General features: G+C 44.6%; 1 protein-coding gene across 1 annotated transcript in view; it reads right to left on the bottom strand.

The window, feature by feature from the left end:
* The window catches only part of LOC143283305 (transcriptional enhancer factor TEF-1-like), a 45,115-nt gene that overhangs the window by 17,211 nt on the left and 8,708 nt on the right, over positions 1-19,196 (bottom strand). The window contains exons 2-3 of the mRNA XM_076589490.1: positions 14,837-15,106; positions 2,043-2,179 (exon numbers count right to left, since the gene is read on the bottom strand). Coding sequence (XP_076445605.1) covers positions 2,043-2,179; positions 14,837-15,083 — 384 coding nt within the window. The 5' untranslated portion in view covers positions 15,084-15,106. The remainder of the gene's footprint in view (positions 1-2,042; positions 2,180-14,836; positions 15,107-19,196) is intronic.

Below are 19,196 nucleotides of genomic sequence, written 5' to 3'. Positions count from 1 at the left end.
GTCGCGTGGAAAAAGAACCAACAGCTGTCACAGGAATCACGCCTGAGCAGAGTCATGTACGTGTGTTCACAAATCTCAAGGGGCACAACTCCGTGACCATACAATGAAGAGGCTCTGTGACCATGAAAAGAATCATGTTTATTTCACCACTCTGAAACAGCCACTGTGCTGTGCTATGCTGCATTGTGTTGTGCTATACTGTTGCTGTGCTGTACTGTTGCTGTGCTGTACTGTGTTGTGCTATACTGTACTGTGTTGTGCTGTGCTATACTGTTGCTGTGCTGTACTGTGTCGTGCTATACTGTACTGTGCTGTGCTGTGCTGTGCTGTACTATGCCTTGCCATACTGTGCTGTGCTGTATTGTGCTATACTGTTGCTGTGCTGTGCTGTACTGTACTGTGTCATGCTATACTGTACTGTGCTATACTGTTGCTGTGCTGTGCTGTACTGTACTGTGTCATGCTATACTGTACTGTGCTGTGCTATACTGCTGCTGTGCTGTACTGTGCTATGCAATATTGTTGCTGTGCTGTACTGTGCCATGCTATACTGTACTGTTGCTGTGCTGTACTGTGATGTGCTATACTGTACTGTGCTGTGCTGTACTGTGCTATACTGTTGGTGTGCTGTACTGTGCTGTGCTATACTGTACTGTTGGTGTGCTGTACTGTACTGTTGCTGTGCTGTACTGTGCTATACTGTATTGTGCTGTACTATCTGTTGCTGTGCTGTACTGTTGGTGTGCTGTGCTGTGCTGTGCTATACTGTACTGTGCTGTACTATACTGGACTGTGCTGTGCTTTCCTGTTGCTGTGCTATATTGTGCTGTGCTACGCTGTGCTGTGCTGTACTGTTGCTGTGCTGTGCTGTGCTGTACTGTTGCTGTGTTGTGGTGTACTGTGCTATACTGTGCTGTACTATGCTGTGTTGTACTGTTGCTGTGCTGTGGTGTGGTGTACTGTGCTATACTGTGCTGTGCTACGCTGTGCTGTACTGTTGTTGTGCTGTGGTGTACTGTGCTGTGCTGAGTTATACTATACTGGACTGTGCTACACTGTACTGTACTATGCTATACTGTACTATGCTGCAGTGTGCCGTGCTACGCTGTACTATGCTGCAGTGTGCCGTGCTATGCTGTACTGTGCTGCACTATGCTATGTTGTGCTGTGCTATATTGCACTGTGCTGTGCGTGCTACACTGTACTGTGCTGTACTGTACTGCACTGTGCTGTGCTGTGCTGTACAGCAAAAAAGGGCTTGAGCCATGTACAAAACAGTCAAGTCTGCACCACAGATCAAACACAAAACATCACGCCAACGCCAACTTGAGCTAAACATATAACATCAGGGGTTGGCCCAGTGTGAAACAAAGCGTCAAGAACGCTCTGGAAAGCACGTGCACACCGCCACAGGCAAGCCCCCTCCACCGTAGGTAACCAAACATCAACACATGACGCAAACGCTAACTGGGATCATGTGCAAGACAAGATCGTGGGGGGTCAAGCATGAATTGGGCAAGCGCATTGTGGACGTCAAGACCTGTGCAAAAGAAAAGAACAGCAAGCGTGCGAACACACAGGTAGGTGCAGGTCCGATTCGCCTATTCCCGTGTCGCCTTCTCTTTGATAGTGCCACACCCCCCTCAGTGACCTTTCCAGAGTGTGACTCTTTGTCCCGTTTTGCCTACCCGTCGTTCCCATTTCACCTATTCAGCTTTATCTGTCTCTGTCCATTTGCCGGTCTGACTATCTGTCTCTCCTCTCTCTCTCTCTCTCACACACAGAGAATACAATGAAAAAAGTGGGGATTATTTGGGTTAAGGTTTTTTTTACACAAACACACACAGACACGCCAACTGAACACATAGATGAACTGGAAACGGGCAAATCGGGATCACCAATTTTGGTGAAAGGCGAATCGGGAAAGGGCAAAACAGGATGTCACCGACACACACACACACACAGGTGTGAAGAACTGCAGCAAGGAGGGTGTGGGGGGTGGGAACAAGCTTCACCTGCGGGTCGCCAGGTGGGTACCTGACCTTGAGCTGAGACTGAATCTCCTTGGCCTTGCGGCGCGCCAACACCTGGATGTGCGACGACACCTGTTTTCGTGTCCGTGTCTTGCCTGTGCGCAGCTTGATGTAGCGTGCTATCAGCTCGTTGCGGCCGTTGCGGCCTGGCAAACAAAACAAAAAATTATATATATTATGTTGTTGTGGACTTGTCAGTATTTAGAACATCATGTCTGTACCCTGAACCTTCTACTGCACAAAGTATAGAAATTTAGTTTCTGTAAACCTTTGTCTCAATAAAAAATGTTGGGAAAAAAACGAAAGAAAAAAAAACCCGCCAATAAATCAATTACATCAAATTAATGTCCTGATAAATTAATTGTCTGAACCTTGAACCTTGAACTTTTGGGCGTTGAAGCCTTCTTCAGGCTAGTTCGCCTTGGCAGGCATCAAGACAAGCACCAGACACACAATCACGAAAATAACATTTCACATGCAGAAGTTTTTTGTAAAAGCATGGCACATTCAAAGTGTAAAAAAACAACAACACAACACATAATATCACTCAAAAATATCTTTTTTCTCTCTCTCTCTTTCTCAGATAAACTGTCCAACTTCCTCCCCTATAACAACTAAACAATATAAACAATCATCTCTGAGTTGACTAAATGGGGTGCAACAGTTAAATATTTGAAAAACGATGGACTTTTAACTTGAGGGGGTAACTGGTTCGTATCCCAAACACAGCGCTTTGTGGGTTAAGGGGTGGAGACTTTCCCGATCTCCCAGGTCAATATATATGCAGATCTGCTAGTGCCTGAACCCCTATCGTGTTTATACACAAGCAGAAGATCAAAGGTGCTCATTAAAGATCCTGTTATCCACGCCAGTATCCAGGTGGGTTCTGGACGCAAAAACAATACCCAGCATGCACGCACAACCCGAAAAACCACGACTGGCTGCTTGCATCGTTGGGTAAAATAGAACTGATTCAGGATTTTCATATCTAAATTCCAAACCATTCTGATAATTTCGCAAATTTAAACAACCAAATTTTTTCTTTTATTGATCACAAATTTAAAGTTACAATCTCTCAACACTATGAGAATGTGAAGACTTATCAAGTTCTTTTTTTGTTGACTTGGTTGCATGCAAGTCCACAGAGCACATTAAAAAAAAAATCTTTTTTCTCTCTCTTTTTCTCTCCATTTTAAAGAGCTTTACTCAGGGCTTTCTTCATTGCTAAATAAGCACATATATTAAATAAGAAATGAATGTGGTCTTTCTAAGTTGATTTTTTCTTCTTTTTTTTCCCCCCTCTCGCTTGACTATGAAATATGTGGGGGGAAAATCAGTCATGACTTCTGACATAAAAATAGAAAATTCAACAACAGTGTTCCATTGTGAAATGACTTTTATCCACCTCCGTCCCCTATCATATCATCGTCCTTCTTCTTACAAAAGGGTGGCATTTACTCTTTTTCAAAAGCTTTGTCATTTTTTGTAATGCCGATTTATCTATCAAACTTCACAAACTCACCCAGCCCCCCCCCCCCAATCCCCCTTGCAAACACTACTCTAACTTTTACAAGCATTAAGGAGCTGTAAATCACTCCTGAGCTGCTCCTGACAGTACAAATCTTGATCTATTTTCCATGCTACACACGGCAACCTTTTTCTTCCCCTTTTTACCCTTGCAGTGAAGGTTAAATTTGTCAAGAAAACACACATAATCAAATTCCACAAAAGGTCATCAAAATTGCAAAACACATCATCAGATTCTATCAAAAAACCACTGAAATATCACATTATAGAATCTACTTTAAGAAGCATACATTAACACTGACAAGGTCACTTCTAAGAAGTTAAATCATTCAGAAGTTGCAAGGGATTTTTTTTTTATTTCGCATATTCCCTCTCCCAGCATGCACGCGTGCGCACACACACACACAACAATACACATAAACAGTTTATGCTAACAATCATTTTGAAGGAATAGAGTTTGACAATATCTTCCATGATACATGAAGAAAGCAGCACAACTGTGAACAACAGTGTGATAACCAACAATGCATGAATACTCCCTTCTCTTCTTATAATATCATTTTCTAATTACTGTGGCAACCCCCTGTTCTCCTGTTCTATCCTTCACTTCATTGCAGTGGGAAGTCATTTAGGACTGACTCTCAAACTTGGAGGCAAAATTGCACTGGGTCTTAGTGCTGCAGCCATGGGGGCTAGCTGGCCTTTGGGAACCATCCCCTGAGCCAACTGTCCTAAAACCCTCTTGACCAAGAAAGTGGGGATGTAACCTGGGCAAGACACTCTCCACTATAATCAAATTCTGTCCCAGTCAGGACAGCAGTTACCTCCTCTGTTGTTCTGACAGACATAGTCGAACACAACTGACTATCATACACCTTCACTGGAGAACTCACTAACCGTTCATAGCTGGCGGCAGTGTTCCCTTCATGCGGACACAAGATGTTACAGTCTGCTCATCTAATTTCTACCTTTTCAAACTGAAAGACAACTAGCTTGCAATACCACTTCTCTCATAGGCGAGAGAAAAGGCGTGTGGACACAGCAGGTGGTGGGGATTGGTGAGAGGAAGGGAGTGGTGTGAGTGGGTGGGGGAAGAGTTCAGCAATAATGATGAATACAACCACCCAATGCTTTATATTCATATATCATATTATCATTTTTGGTTTCTTTCCACCGTTTCCCTGGAAACTGTAGTACTGACCAGCTTTTGGCGCTGTCCAATTGAGTGCGTGTAAATGATGGTGGGTGTGTCAGACAAGCATGTGACCGCAGTGCTTTCCTCAAGAAATCTTTTATACACCACTACCCCCACTCTTGAACTAATTAACTTCAATGTGTTTTTTTTCTTTATTCTTATAATAATTATTTTAATTTCTTAATTTCTTATTTTTGAAAAGTTTATCATGTTCTTGTTATTTCTTATCAGTCACTGAATGTATATCTGTAAGAACAATAACAAAAAACATGCTCACACAAAAAAAATCCACACACACACACAAACAAAAAAATGAAACAACCACAAATATAATGATAGGAATTTTAAAAAAAACAAAAACAATACAATAAGAATAATAACAATCTCACGAGTTATTAGATAACCAGATTTTAATAAAAACAAGTCTTTCTTTAATTCAAGGCAGCCAAAGCACCTGAAACCATTGCAAAGAACAGGTCCTGGGATTTCCAAATGTGCAGAACTGCTGATTCTTACACGTCCTCTGTGTGTATGCACATGCAAATACATATGTTAAAGAACCTGGGATCCTGGAAACATGCATGTACCCCAGCATACACCCCCCTGAATATGAAGTATGGTTGCCTATCAGCTAAAACCTGGTCCTCTCCACTCACTACACTTTCATTCCTTAGACCACACCCCCTCCCCCCTCTGACTCCCCCCCCCCCCCCCACGCCCCCAACCCCCAACACACACACTCCCCCCAAAAAGGGAAAAAATAAGAAGTGGACAACAAAATAACTGCTGGCAGAAGTGCGCACACACACACACATTAGTAGACAATAATCAACACGCACATACATACACAAATCTAACCAACACATTCATTCACACATACACACACACACACACACCAGTTAAACTACGGACAAGAGCTTTTCCTTCAATGCAGAGTACTAACACAAGACACGCACACATTACACACACACACACAAACACACACACAAAGATGCTTTATTTTCTCAAAATCAGAGTTCAGACAAACTCCCACTGACGTGTCTGTGTACATGAAACCGCACACAGCAAAACCTTCTCACTCTGTTTCCACTGTGTCCCCAGATCATTTCCACAAACACACCACACACACACACACACACCATTACACACACATACACACCGTCACACAAACCCACACACACCCACCATTACACACACACACACACGCACACATGCACACATAGGCAACCAGTGCATTCTGCACATTAACCTTGCTGGATGCTGTTCTATTATTGGTAAAGCAGACAGCACAAAAACACACACGCACACACACTCTCTCTCTCTCTCACAAACTCATTCTCATTCTTTATCACACAAACACACACGCTCAAGTTTTCTCTCTCTCTCTCTCTCTCACACACTGACAAACACACACAGGCTATCTCCTTCTCTGTCTCTCACTCTCTAACACACATACACAGAAGTTCTCTCTCTTTCTCTCACAAACACACACACTGACAGATAAACACAAAAGCTCTCTCTCCCTTTCTCGCTCTCTCTCTGTCACACTAACACACACACACACACTCAGTCTCTCTCTCCCTTTCTAACAAACATGCACACAAGTTCTCTCTCTTTCTCTCACAGATACACACACATACTCACATGCACACACAAGCTCTCTCTCCCCCCCTCTCTCTCTCTCTCACAGACACACACATACTGACATGCACACACAAGCTATCTCTCCCCCCTTCTCTCTCTCTCACAGACACACACATACTGACATGCACACACAAGCTCTCTCTCCCCCCTCTCTCTCTCTCACAGACACACACATACTCACATGCACACACAAGCTCTCTCTCCCCCCTTCTCTCTCTCTCTCACAGACACACACATACTGACATGCACACACAAGCTATCTCTCCCCCTCTGTCTCACACAGACACACACACAGTGTCTGGGATTAAGCAGTCGTGGGGCCAACGTGTGACTGAAGCTCAGGGGCACCCTTTCACATGTTCTGTCTAAAGACCTTGCAGTTGCACAGTTAGGCAGGTACAGATACCTGGCCAGACACTTGGCATGGTGAACACACACACACACATACACAGTCAAATACACTCGCTCACACACACACACACACAGTCATACACAATCACATACACACACAGACACACCACGTGCGTGCACGCGCTCGTGCGCGCGCACACACACACAGACTCAAATACACTCACATACTCACGTACACATATCGGCAACACACACTACACACACACACACACAAACACAACACAACACACACACAGAGAGTCAAATACACTCACATACTCACTTATGTACACATACCAGCAACACACACTATACACAGACACACACACACACACAACATAAACGCACGCACACACACACACACACACACACAGAGTCAAATACACTCACATACTCACTCACATACACAAACCGACAACACACACAACACACACAGAGAAACAGGGGCTTTACCTTTTAGCTAACAGTAACGCCCCCACACCCACCTGTCTCGTTCACCGCTCACTCCACTTCCTTTCGTCCTTCCACCCCACCCCCCCACCACGCCCCCCTCCTCCTTCCCTTCTTAACTACTACCCGGACCTTGGATCAGTGCTCTATCTCTCTCCCTTCCCTCCTCCCTCCCCTACCCCACCCCCTTTTCATTTCCGGCATGAGTCATAGCTGTACGTAAGAGAGAGAGAGAGAGAGAGAGAGAGAGAGTAGGTGTGCATGTGTGTGCATGTGTATTCGTAATGTGTTTTTTTGTTGTTTTTTTTTTTCAATTAAGTAAGTTCTGTGTGTGTGTGTGTGTATGTGTGTGTGTGTGTGTGTGTGTGTGTGTGTGTGAGGGTGTGTGTGTGTGCGCGCGCGCGCGCGCGCGCGTTTTTAAGTGTGCGTGTACATGTCTACGTGTGTGTGTGTGTGTGTGTGTGGGTGGGTGGGTGTGTGGGTGTGGGTGGGTGGGTGTGCGAGTGTGAGTGCGTAATAACAACTTGCTCTTGACGGAGATCAGTTGATCAATCATTTGATTTCAAAATAAACGGATGTGGATGGAATACAAAAACAAGAGCGGGCTTCATAAAATTTTGTCACGGATGACATAACGTAAATCAAACACACTGTCGAAAGTTTATTCCTTTTCTCCAATCGTCCATTGGACTGAAAGAAAGGCAATGCTCAGCTCTAAGTCTGTCACACTGACCACCTCTCTCACTCACTCTCTCTCTCTCTCTCACAGAGGTCAGTATTGTGCTCAATGGACAATGGTCTTGTTCATAGCTGTCCATTTTCTCACGCACTATTTCTCCACCCTTGAATGCGCATGCTGTCACGTACGTACACACACCGGCAAACACACCGGCACACACCGCAGACATAAACACCGTGACACACACACTGACGCGCGCGCGCACATACACATCACACACACACACACACACACACACACACATGCACACACACCAACCCCCAAGAAAGCTAAATAAACAACAGTAAACAAAGCAAAATATGACATTACAAAATATTCTGTTCCAACACAGAAAAAAATCAGATGGCATCAAATCATACGATTTGTTAATCACATGAAGCGAGCACGACTGCCACTCCCTTCAAAGATTCACCAAAATTGTTTGTTTCTTTATGTTCTTCAAAGTCAGTAGTTTTTGAATTTCAAGCATCCATGGTTATAGCTAACAAGCAAAAAGGCTGAGGATAAATAGTCCCCCACCACCCCCCATCCCCTTCAGAGATTCATCCGAGTTTGAACATGCTATGACAACTTCAACATTTCAAGCATTCATGGCCACAGCTCACAGGCAAAAAGGCTGAGGATAATTAGTACACATCTGATTTGGGATCGTGGATTTTCCGTATTAAAAAAAAAAAAAAAAAAAAAAAAGTTTATGTTTTTCAGTTTCAAGTATGCATGGCTAAAGCTAACAAGCAAAACGTCTGTGGATACAGACTGTATCTGATCCACGATCAGAAAGAATTACTCAGAACTAATGCGCGTTCTTTTTATTCTGCATGCAGGCTAACTTCTTCGAGTTAACAAAACCATGGCGCGCGCCGCGCGCACACACACACACACACACACACACACACACAGGCACAGACAATTTCATTCAGTCCAAAACGAACTAAGGTTCTGAGAACAAACATCTGGATGAAATTCAATATCGCTGTTCAATGAAAGAAGAAGAATACGAGCTCTCTGTAAGTCTTGTCTTGTCCCTCTGTCTTTCTCCCACCTTATCTGTCATTCATGAAAGAAGAGACAAGGCAAGGACAGAGCAGGATCTATTTTTTTCCCACGGGACGGGACGTGAAAGGGAGATGAGGACGACTGTGGGAGTCTAGGGAGCGGAGGGTGGTGGTGGGGAATGGGGGTGGGTATTGGGAGACAGACGGGGTGCAAGGGGACAGACTGCTGCCCTTGTCAATGGGAGGGGGTGGGGATGGGGGGCATGGGGAGGTGATGGGTGGGGGGGGGGGGGAGGAGGAAACTGCTGCGACAGGGCAATAAAGACGCACAACAATGCACCCGTCTGTCCACAACCCTCCTCTCTTTTCTTGTCACCCTTCTGCACGCATCGTCAGCGCCGGCGGAAGTCTTCACTGTCAAGAGGAATTTTTGTGTAGGGGGCACACACACACACACACACACACACAAACACACATGCAAACATACACACACACAACACAGCACACACACACACAACACATAACACAGCACACATACATACACACTGACATGCGCGCACACAGCACACACACATATACAGACAGACAGAAAGAGAGAGACTGAGAGAGAGAGAGAGAGAGAGAGAGAGAGAGAGAGAGAGAGAGAGAGAGAGAGAGAGAGACGTCTTCTCTATCACAGAAATATGTAGAGAGCGCGCGCACACGCGCAAACAAAGTTACTGTCTTCTTCTCTCACACACACTCACTCACTCACCATCCATTCAATCTCTCTCTCTCTCTCTCTCACACACACACACACACACAGTGTATTTTTTTCTCTCCACACATTACTCTACCACACCATTCACACTCCCTCCTTCACACTTTTCTCCACTCCCCACCCCCATCCCCGGGATCTTTCCAAATCATCAGCACGATCACGACAATGCTGACAGCAGCTCGTGAATGCAGTTAGCTGTAGGCGCAACACTCGACTTGATGACGATGACTTGATCTGAACACACACACACACATACACATTCTGAACCCCAGACAAGCATTATTATATGGTCACACTCGCAAACACCCACGCCCCCTCACACACCTTCAGAGACACACACAAGCATAATTATGGTCACACACACACACACACACACAGACAACCTGAACACACACACACACACATCCCCCCAACACACACACACAATGAAGAAGAGGAGATGAAGACAGGTTACCCAAAGCCAGCCTCAGGACACAATGTAACCACCTTTCCCCCAAATAAAAATCCAACGCAACAAACCAAAAAAAGTCCACAAACGGGGTAGACGAGAGACACGCACAGAACTGGCCGGAGCCCACTGATATATATATATATATGTGTGTGTGTGTGTGTGTGTGTGTGTATGTGTGTGTATATATATGCATCTATATTTACTGTAGATGTCCAGATGCCGGAGCCACGTACAACAGTCAGTCGTGTTCAACAATGACCATCAGAACAGCATGCGAACAGCTGTCACGTTCCGATTATCTGGACTAGAATTTGATAATAGTCGAGAGTGTCTGGCTCAAGTTACATCCCCACTCTCTCGGCCATGAGGGTTTTAGGACAGTCGGCGTTGGAATGGTCCACAAAGGCCAACTATAGCCCCCAAGGCTGCAGCACTAAAAGCCAGTGCAACCTTGAATTGCCTCCTGGGTTACGAGTCACAGTCCTTCAGAAAAGAGTAAAGCGGTAAATGACTTACCACGGACGCGATATGCATGCAGTAACACCCACCTTCCCAACCAAAGCTCAACATACACAGGATAAAAGAACTCTTTATAAACACTGAGACTTCAGGCAAAGAAACCATTCATCCACTGTAGACTTTAGGTTTCCGTTCTTCGACAATGAAGACATGACTGACAAAATTCAGTACACCCGTACCGGATTAACACTGAGAGTACTTCCACACTGCTACTAAATAAGCTGGCCAACTATTGGTCAGTGAAAATGGTCGGATAATCCCCTGTTAAAATGAGACAGCACATGTCAAATTTAGAACCACAACTGTGAAATTAAGTACATAAATAAATCAAAAACAACAACAGCACACACGCGCGCGCACACACACACACACACACAAAGCCAGAGGAAGTGTGGAAAATGTATCTAAATTCCATTACTGTTGTTGACAACCCAGTCACCTACAGAACAGAGGCCAGTGAACAAGAAGCGAAATAATTGTGTTCTCCTCAGCACCACAGTTACACTGGGCTGGTATTTTACATAATTTCGTTTTTAAAATGCCCATTAATTTTCTTAAATCACCTTAAAGTCGCCATTTCATAATCACTGATGAGAATCAGCCACATTAAAGAATACTCTTCAATCCCAAACCATTTTGGAAATTACCATGAAACCGGGCTTCAAACCAGTATACCACTGTGATGTGGCTCAAAACAGGCGTACCCAACCTGGCTGGATTGGACTGGAACACAAAGCCAGACCAACAACCCTACGTATACCTGTTTACTTAAAGGTGGGCTTGCTTTCTCAAGTGGTGCAGTTTGCTAGAAATGCATGGGTGGTTAAAGCGCTGGACTTACAATTCGAGGGTCCCCGGTTCGAATCCTGGTCTATGCTCCTGTTGAGTAAAGGATGGGTTTTTTTTTTTTCTTATCTCCCAGGTCAACGGATGTGCAGACCTGCAAGTGCCTGAACCCCTTTCGTGTGCATACGCATTTCGAAGATCTGATACACACGTTATAAGATCCCGCAATCCATGTCAGCATTCGGTGGGTTATGGAAACAAGAACACACCCGGCATGTATGTCCCCGAAAACGGAGTTTGACTGCCTACATGGCGGGGGTAAAAACGGTCATACACGTCCAAAGCCTAATCGTGTGTACGAGTGATGTGACGTGGGAATCGCAGCCCGCGAACGAAGAAGAATAACAAGAAACACGAACACACAGACAGACACACACACACACACACATTCACTCACACACACACACAGATATATATACAACCGATGTAATCGCTTACCCAACACCAACAACACATATACACACACAATCACATACATGTACAAATAGTCAAACATCCACACAAACAACAATCATACGTACACACAGTTATCCCCACCCTCCCCTCCCGACCATCACACTACAAACAGCCACACATCCATAAACACATACACACAATCATACGTAAAGCAAAGTCACACACACACACACACACACACACACACACACACACACACTCACTCACACACACACACACCAGACATCTTTCCCTGCGGGTAATTCCTCAGACAGACAGCAACAGGTAGGAAAACGGGGGACCAGGGAGAGCAGAGAGAGGATAGGGGAGGGGGAGGGGAGGAGAAGGTGATAGGAGGAGGGAGGGAGTGGGGGAAACGAGACTGGTGATTGGGTTGAGGGAGGGACGTACGAGGGTGGGGGGGTTGGGGGGGGGGGGGGGGGCGGGCGTGTTTGAGTGCAAAGCACATCAGCCGACAGCACTTGAGGGGGCAAAACCTGCCTGCTCGGATCACTTGCAGCTAAACAACCCCTCCTCACCACCACCTCTACCACCTCTTGCTGTACCGTCTTCTCTCCACTGTACCCCCCCCCCCCCCATATCCCCCCTGCCCCCCGTTCCCCCCATCCACTTTGGCAAACAACCAATCCAAAGAAGCCTTGGTCCCCTCTTCATACACACAGACACACACGTACGCACAGACACACAACACAACACACACAGACACACGCACACACTTTGTACTTTTCCTCCAACACCCCCCCCCCCCCCCGCACCCTCCTCTCTCTCTCACCCTTTCCCTGCCTCTATATAATTATGTCCCAAACCGCACGTTCTCTCTCTCGGTTTTTTGTCTTGTCTGCATATACCGACTAACGCATGTTTGACTGAAGACAATGTCAAAGAGTGAAAACTGCTCTGTGTGTGTGTGTGTGTGTGTGTGTGTGTGTGTGTGTGTGTGTGCGTGCGTGCATGTGCAAGCACGTATGTGCATGTATGTGTGTGTGTGTGTGTGCGTGTGCATGTGCAAGCGCGTATGTGCATGCGTAAATGTGTGTGTGTGTGTGTGTGTGTGTGTGTGTGTGTGCAGATTCAAACAATTAAAAAAAAAAAAAGAATTAAAACAAAATAATAAAAACTAAATCTAAACAAAAGGAAAAAAAAGAAGAAAATAAATCTAAACAAAAAAAAAAAAAAAAAAAAGAAAAAGAAAAAAGAAAAGAAAAAAGAAAAGAAATAAAAAGAAGAACTTTTTTTAAAGAAAAAAAAGAAATGCACTTTAACAAATAGGGTTGGCTTGTTTTTCACTTTCATTTCTTTAATATTTTTCTTTCTTGTTTATCAAGCACTAACATCTCCATTTCACAAACTGAACGACCTCATCATGCGCAGCTGTGTGCAGTCAGTGGCTAATAACAGCTCTCTGAAGATGATCAATTTCCTGTACACACTGCATCTGTCAGTCTATCATTATTCAAAAATAATTACTGTAGTTTGTTTTCATTTTATTTTTCACCCAAATCAGCTGTTTCTAATGTTACTTTGCACAGCCTTTAACTCACTCAGTACAGCTAGTCCTCTCTTCTCCTCTACACAGACCCCTCGGATGTCCAGTGGGTGTCTCAATGACCCAACCTTTAGCTTCCGTCGTCAGAATTGTGGTATTCTTTGTCAACATTCACCTCTTCAGTATAAGAGCCTTCTGCTTGCAATATTTTGATGGTGGTAACTGGGGTGAAACGCTGTTAACGTCTTCTCTTTCGCCGTTCGTATGGAGAGAGTTAAACAGTACAATCAGTTCATAACCACAACAGAAGGAAAGAAGAAGCAGAAAAAAAGAAAGAGGAACGTATGTTATTTTTGCATCAATTTTATTTCATAGCATGTATGAATATATGTACATCTTCATAAACAACAACTGTTCACATGATTCCATGCAGACACATGCATGCAATCTATATATAGACACTAATGTGGAAATGGACACACACACACACACACACACACACACACACACACACTCCTCCAATTATTCTGGATTTCCTCAAATTCTACTTGCATCACTGTAACTATACAGTAACAAATCAGGACTCAAGACCCCGAAGCACACCTAGAGACTGGCTCAAAACCGACCAGAGTGGCAGTTCTTTACTGCGGCCCTACATACCTTCACGCATAATGGGCAGTTAGTAATGATATAATATATCAAACATCAGATAATCATACTTAAAAATTAATAATTTTTTTCATTTGACCGATCCATGCAAATGCACTCACTAACACATTTTGCATAGGGCAAAACGATTTTGGGTGCAGCCACAAAAAATCAGATAATTATATTTCATTTACTTATTTTTCCCCTTTTATTTATTGGATCAGAGCAAATGCACTCATAGTACGTTTTGCTCTCTGCTGACAAAATGGCACTGCGGCCACAAAACATCAGATGATCATACTTTATTCTTTTTTAAAAACTACTTCCCATTGAGCAGATACCAGCAAACACTGCACTCACAATGAGGGCAAAATGATTTTACAAACAGGAAACATCAGATATCCTACTTTATTCTTTTAAAAAACATTTTCTATTCAGCAGAACTGAGCAAATGTGGCACTCACCGTACATTTTGCCCTCGTTGGACAAAATGATCCTGTGGCCACTAAACAACAGATGATCATTCTTTATTCTTTTTAAAAACTATTTTCCATTCAGTGGATCTGAGCAAACATGACACTCACCATGAGGGCAAATGATTTAGCGGCCAGAAAACATCAGATAATACTACTTTTAAGTTGTTGAATTTTTCATAACTATTTTCCAGGCAGCAGATCCAAGCAAACATGACACTCACCATACATTTTCCCCTCGTCTGACAAAATGATTTTGCGGCGGCCACATGGCGGGTAGATGGCCAGGGCCTCCTGAAAGCTCTGCTCGATGTCCGGGCTCCACACACCCTCAGCATCTGACAGGTCGTCGCAGCCATCGTTCTTGTCATCGCTGCCCATGGAGTCTGCGGTGGAGGCGGGGGGCGGGGGGGCCTCGCCGTTGGTGTTCCAGGACGGGGGCATGTCTGACTGACCGGGCACCATGTCCATTCCGACCCTTGCTGGCGACAGAGCTGAAAAACAGGCAGCGACATCGTCATCATCATCATCATTATCGGTGACCATGCTGCAACCTGTCCTGCTGTAACAGGGCTGTTATCATAGGTTCTCTCTCTCTGTCAGGCCTTGAGCGCATGCTTAAATATATTTGTGCAACTATCAGAGTGGATTCCTTTTTACATAATTTTGCTAGAGGACAACACTCTCGTTGCCATGGGTTTTTTTTCAGTGCGTCTAGTGCATGCTGCACACAGGACCTAAGTTTATAGTATCACCCGAAAGACTACATGCTCAGTTTGATTTTCCAGTCAAACTTGGGAGAAAGGACGAGAGCAGGATTCGAACCCACACCCTCACGAACTCTCTGTATTAGCAGATGAATGTCTTAACCATTCTGCATCCTTCTTCCTCAAAAAGAGGGGTCTGTATGATCAATAGTTTCTCCACTGCAAAGGGAAGTCATTTGCAGCTTTGTCTTTTGTGAAGGACCTTGACTCGAAAACCATGAGACAAGATCGCACTGGCTCTTTGTGCTGCAACCTTGAGGGCTAATCGGCTTTTGGGGACCATCCCCAATGCTGACAGTCCTAAATGTCTCATGGCCGAAAGAGTAGGGTTGTACTATGAGCAGGACACTCTCCACTAAAACCAAAATCATGCCCAGATAGACGGGACAGCAGTTGCCTTCTCTGTTCTTCTGATACAACTGACAATCATACATACATATAAACAAAACTTATGTTGAATGCTGTGAAAAATATATTCTTCAATTGAAAATGCAAATTCCAATGACTTAACACTGCACTGACTGAGCAAGGATAAATCAATGGCACACTAACATTTTTCTCTTGACTGTTGAACTTTGGTGAAATGAGATATAAGTGTGGTGTGAATTTGTAGTACATGTACCACATTCTGTGTACTTAAAAGTGGTGTCACTGGTTCGCAGAACAAAAGAAAAGCTGGATAAAAGGGGAGGGAGTCCAGATAGATCGTGGTGACTGACACCCTGACCTGTGGCCTCTGTTCCATCACAGTGAGGTGACAGCCCTTGACTGATGCCCTGACCTGTAGCCTCTATCCTATCACAGTGATGTGACAGCCCTTGACTGGCATCCTGACCTGTAGCCTCTGTCCTATCACAGTGAGGTGACAGCCCTTGACTGGCATCCTGACCTGTAGCCTCTGTCCTATCACAGTGAGGTGACAGCCTTTCACGGACACCCTGACCTGTAAGCTCTGTCCTATCACAGTGAGGTGACAGCCCTTCACTGACACCCTGACCTATAGCCTCTGTCCTATCACAGTGAGGTGACAGCCCTTCACTGACACCCTGACCTGTAAGCTCTGTCCTATCACAGTGAGGTGACAGCCCTTCACTGACACCCTGACCTGTAAGCTCTGTCCTATCATAGTGAGGTGACAGCCCTTCACGGACAAGCAATATACACTGGTCAGTCACATTCCATGGGTACAATGTTGTATGCACTTTAACAAAAACCGCACTAATATCCCCTCTTTGACAGCCGCTACATTTGGCAATTTGTGTGTTGTCTGCTGTGTGTGTTTGTGTGCGTGCATGCATGCGTGTTTGTGCGCGGGTGCATGTGTATGTGTCACTCTGTGTGTGTGTGTGTGTGTGTGTGTGTGTGTGTGTGTGTGTGTGTGTGTGTGTGTGTGTGTGTGTGCATGCACATGCGTGTGTGCCTGTCTGCATGTGTGTCTGTGTGTTTTTATGCTTTGTTGTATTTTTTAAAATTAAAGCCTAAGCATGAAAGGGCACATCCTTCGCTTATTAAAAAAGAAAAAGAAAAACAGAGAAATTACCATTATTCATATAAATATTGTCTACTTGTTTGAAAAAAAAAGTCAATTTTTCTTCTTCACACACACACACACACACACACACACACACACACACACACACACACACAAACCAGAAAAAAACAACAAACAAACAAAAAAAATCCCGCATCATCACACCTGTTATCTGTACCAGTGTTTCTTCCAGAGAGAGAGAGAAAAAAAAAGAAGAAAAAAAAGCCGCTCTAGGCCCGACACTGGTTTATCTCCGACCACTATGAATCTGATTTTTTTCCCCCTCAAGACTGGCCGGCCTCCTTTCCCTCTCTTCTCCTTCACTCAGACAGCTGACTCACACGACCATGAAATGGCCACAGGCACACGTTGGATTCATTCATTATAATCCACCCTCTGTTTTGGAGACAAGTAAAAAAAAAAAAAAGCACACACAATGTATTGCATGGAGCTAAAGGGATCTGCTGCCTACGCCCCCCACCCCCCCACCCTCCTCCAACCACAAACCCCCACCAACACCCACACTCCCGTTCCTTTCTGTCTCTTGCCTTGAGACGTGTGAGTCATAAGTCAAACAAGTGCAAGTTTTCCTTATAACCCAGACTGCTGTTCCAGACAGAAATGGAGGCAGCTGTTAAAACATTACCAGCCACTAGTTGCTCAATAGGCTTGTAACAGCTTAATCATGAATAGTCTGCTGCATGGTGCAGAGGCCGAAGGCACATTTACGTAAGCAAGCTATTATTTCACACACACACACACACACACACTCGCACACAGAGACAATTAGTGACATACAATGCCTGTCACGCACTCACACATGCATTATAGCGCACAAACTTGGGCACGCGTGCACACACACACACACACACACACACACACACGAACCTGTTTATCCAAACACTCCTCCCCCCCTCTCTCTCATACCTTTGAACACATGACACTGAGGCCTTCGATGAATAAATCATAAAAGTCAGGGTCTCTCATACCTATGTTATATCTTTTTTTTCGTTAAATATGCGCGCGCGCGCGAGTGTGTGTGTGTGTGTGTGTGTGTGTGTGTGTGTGTGTGTGTGTGTGTGTGTGTGTGTAACAAGGTACGTGAGGTATAAACTACCATCCTGAACCAGTTTCATCCTCAGTATGACAAGAACAGTGAACAAAGCAAAGGCATTTTAAAAGCACCGTTACCAGTATCAGTATAATGACAACGAAGCCATGTGCAGGCACAGGAAAACACTCGATATTTGCAAAAGCAGAACTGGCACACCACATTTCACAGTGAAGAGCAGACAAAAACATGTAAATAATGAACCAGGAACAGCGTTCCTTCATCATCATCTGAGTTTGTGGGCTACGGTTCCACTGTTCATCTGCAGTCATGTACGATAGTGTTTTCACATGCAAGGCCGTTTTTACCTAGCCATTTAGACAGCCATACTCTGCTTTTGAGGGTGCGTATGTTGGATATTTTGGTTTCCGTAACTGACCCACCCAGCGCTGACATGGATCACGGGGTCTTTGATGTGATCTTTAATTTGATCTTACATCTGCATGCACACCAAGAGGATTCAGGCACTAGAAGTTTAGGCAGATGCTGACCTGGGAGATGTGAAAATTCGTCACCCTTAACCCTACAGCCGCTGTGACCAGGATTGAGAGTCCATCATTACTCCAAACTGATTACATTATTCTATGAGTGGTTTCCTTAGACAAAAAATGGGGCCTACAACAATAGCTAAGTAGAAATCATCAACCTAAAATGAAATAAGATTAATTACAGAACCCCCCCCCCCAACTCCCGCGCCCCCCAACCCACCCATAAGCAAGCAAGAAAATACATTAAAATATGATCAAAAATGAAAGAAACATAGAAGGCAAAAGACTGAAAGAAAATAAGTATAAGAATGAGCGACAGACAGACTCCCACTTCAACAGAAACACAGCCTCGGAACAAAGCCATCCATTGGACACAGTGCTGCTGCTATCTTTTGCAGGGAGGTGATCAGCAATGAATGCACAGTGACCACATAAATGGACAATGGACCACAGTGAATGGACAACTGGACAATGGACCACACTGAATGGACAATGGACCACACTGAATGGACAACTGGACAATGGACCACACTGAATGGACAAGGGACCACAGTGAATGGACAACTGGACAATGGACCACACTGAATGGACAAGGGACCACAGTGAATGGACAACTGGACAAGGGACCACACTGAATGGACAACTGGACAATGGACCACACTGAATGGACAAGGGACCACAGTGAAT

This window comes from Babylonia areolata, chromosome 6, assembly GCF_041734735.1.
Source record: "Babylonia areolata isolate BAREFJ2019XMU chromosome 6, ASM4173473v1, whole genome shotgun sequence".
NCBI classification, from domain to species: domain Eukaryota; kingdom Metazoa; phylum Mollusca; class Gastropoda; order Neogastropoda; family Buccinidae; genus Babylonia; species Babylonia areolata.
The sequence above is the reverse complement of the archived record's forward strand: the minus strand, read 5'-3'. Positions and strand labels throughout refer to the sequence as shown.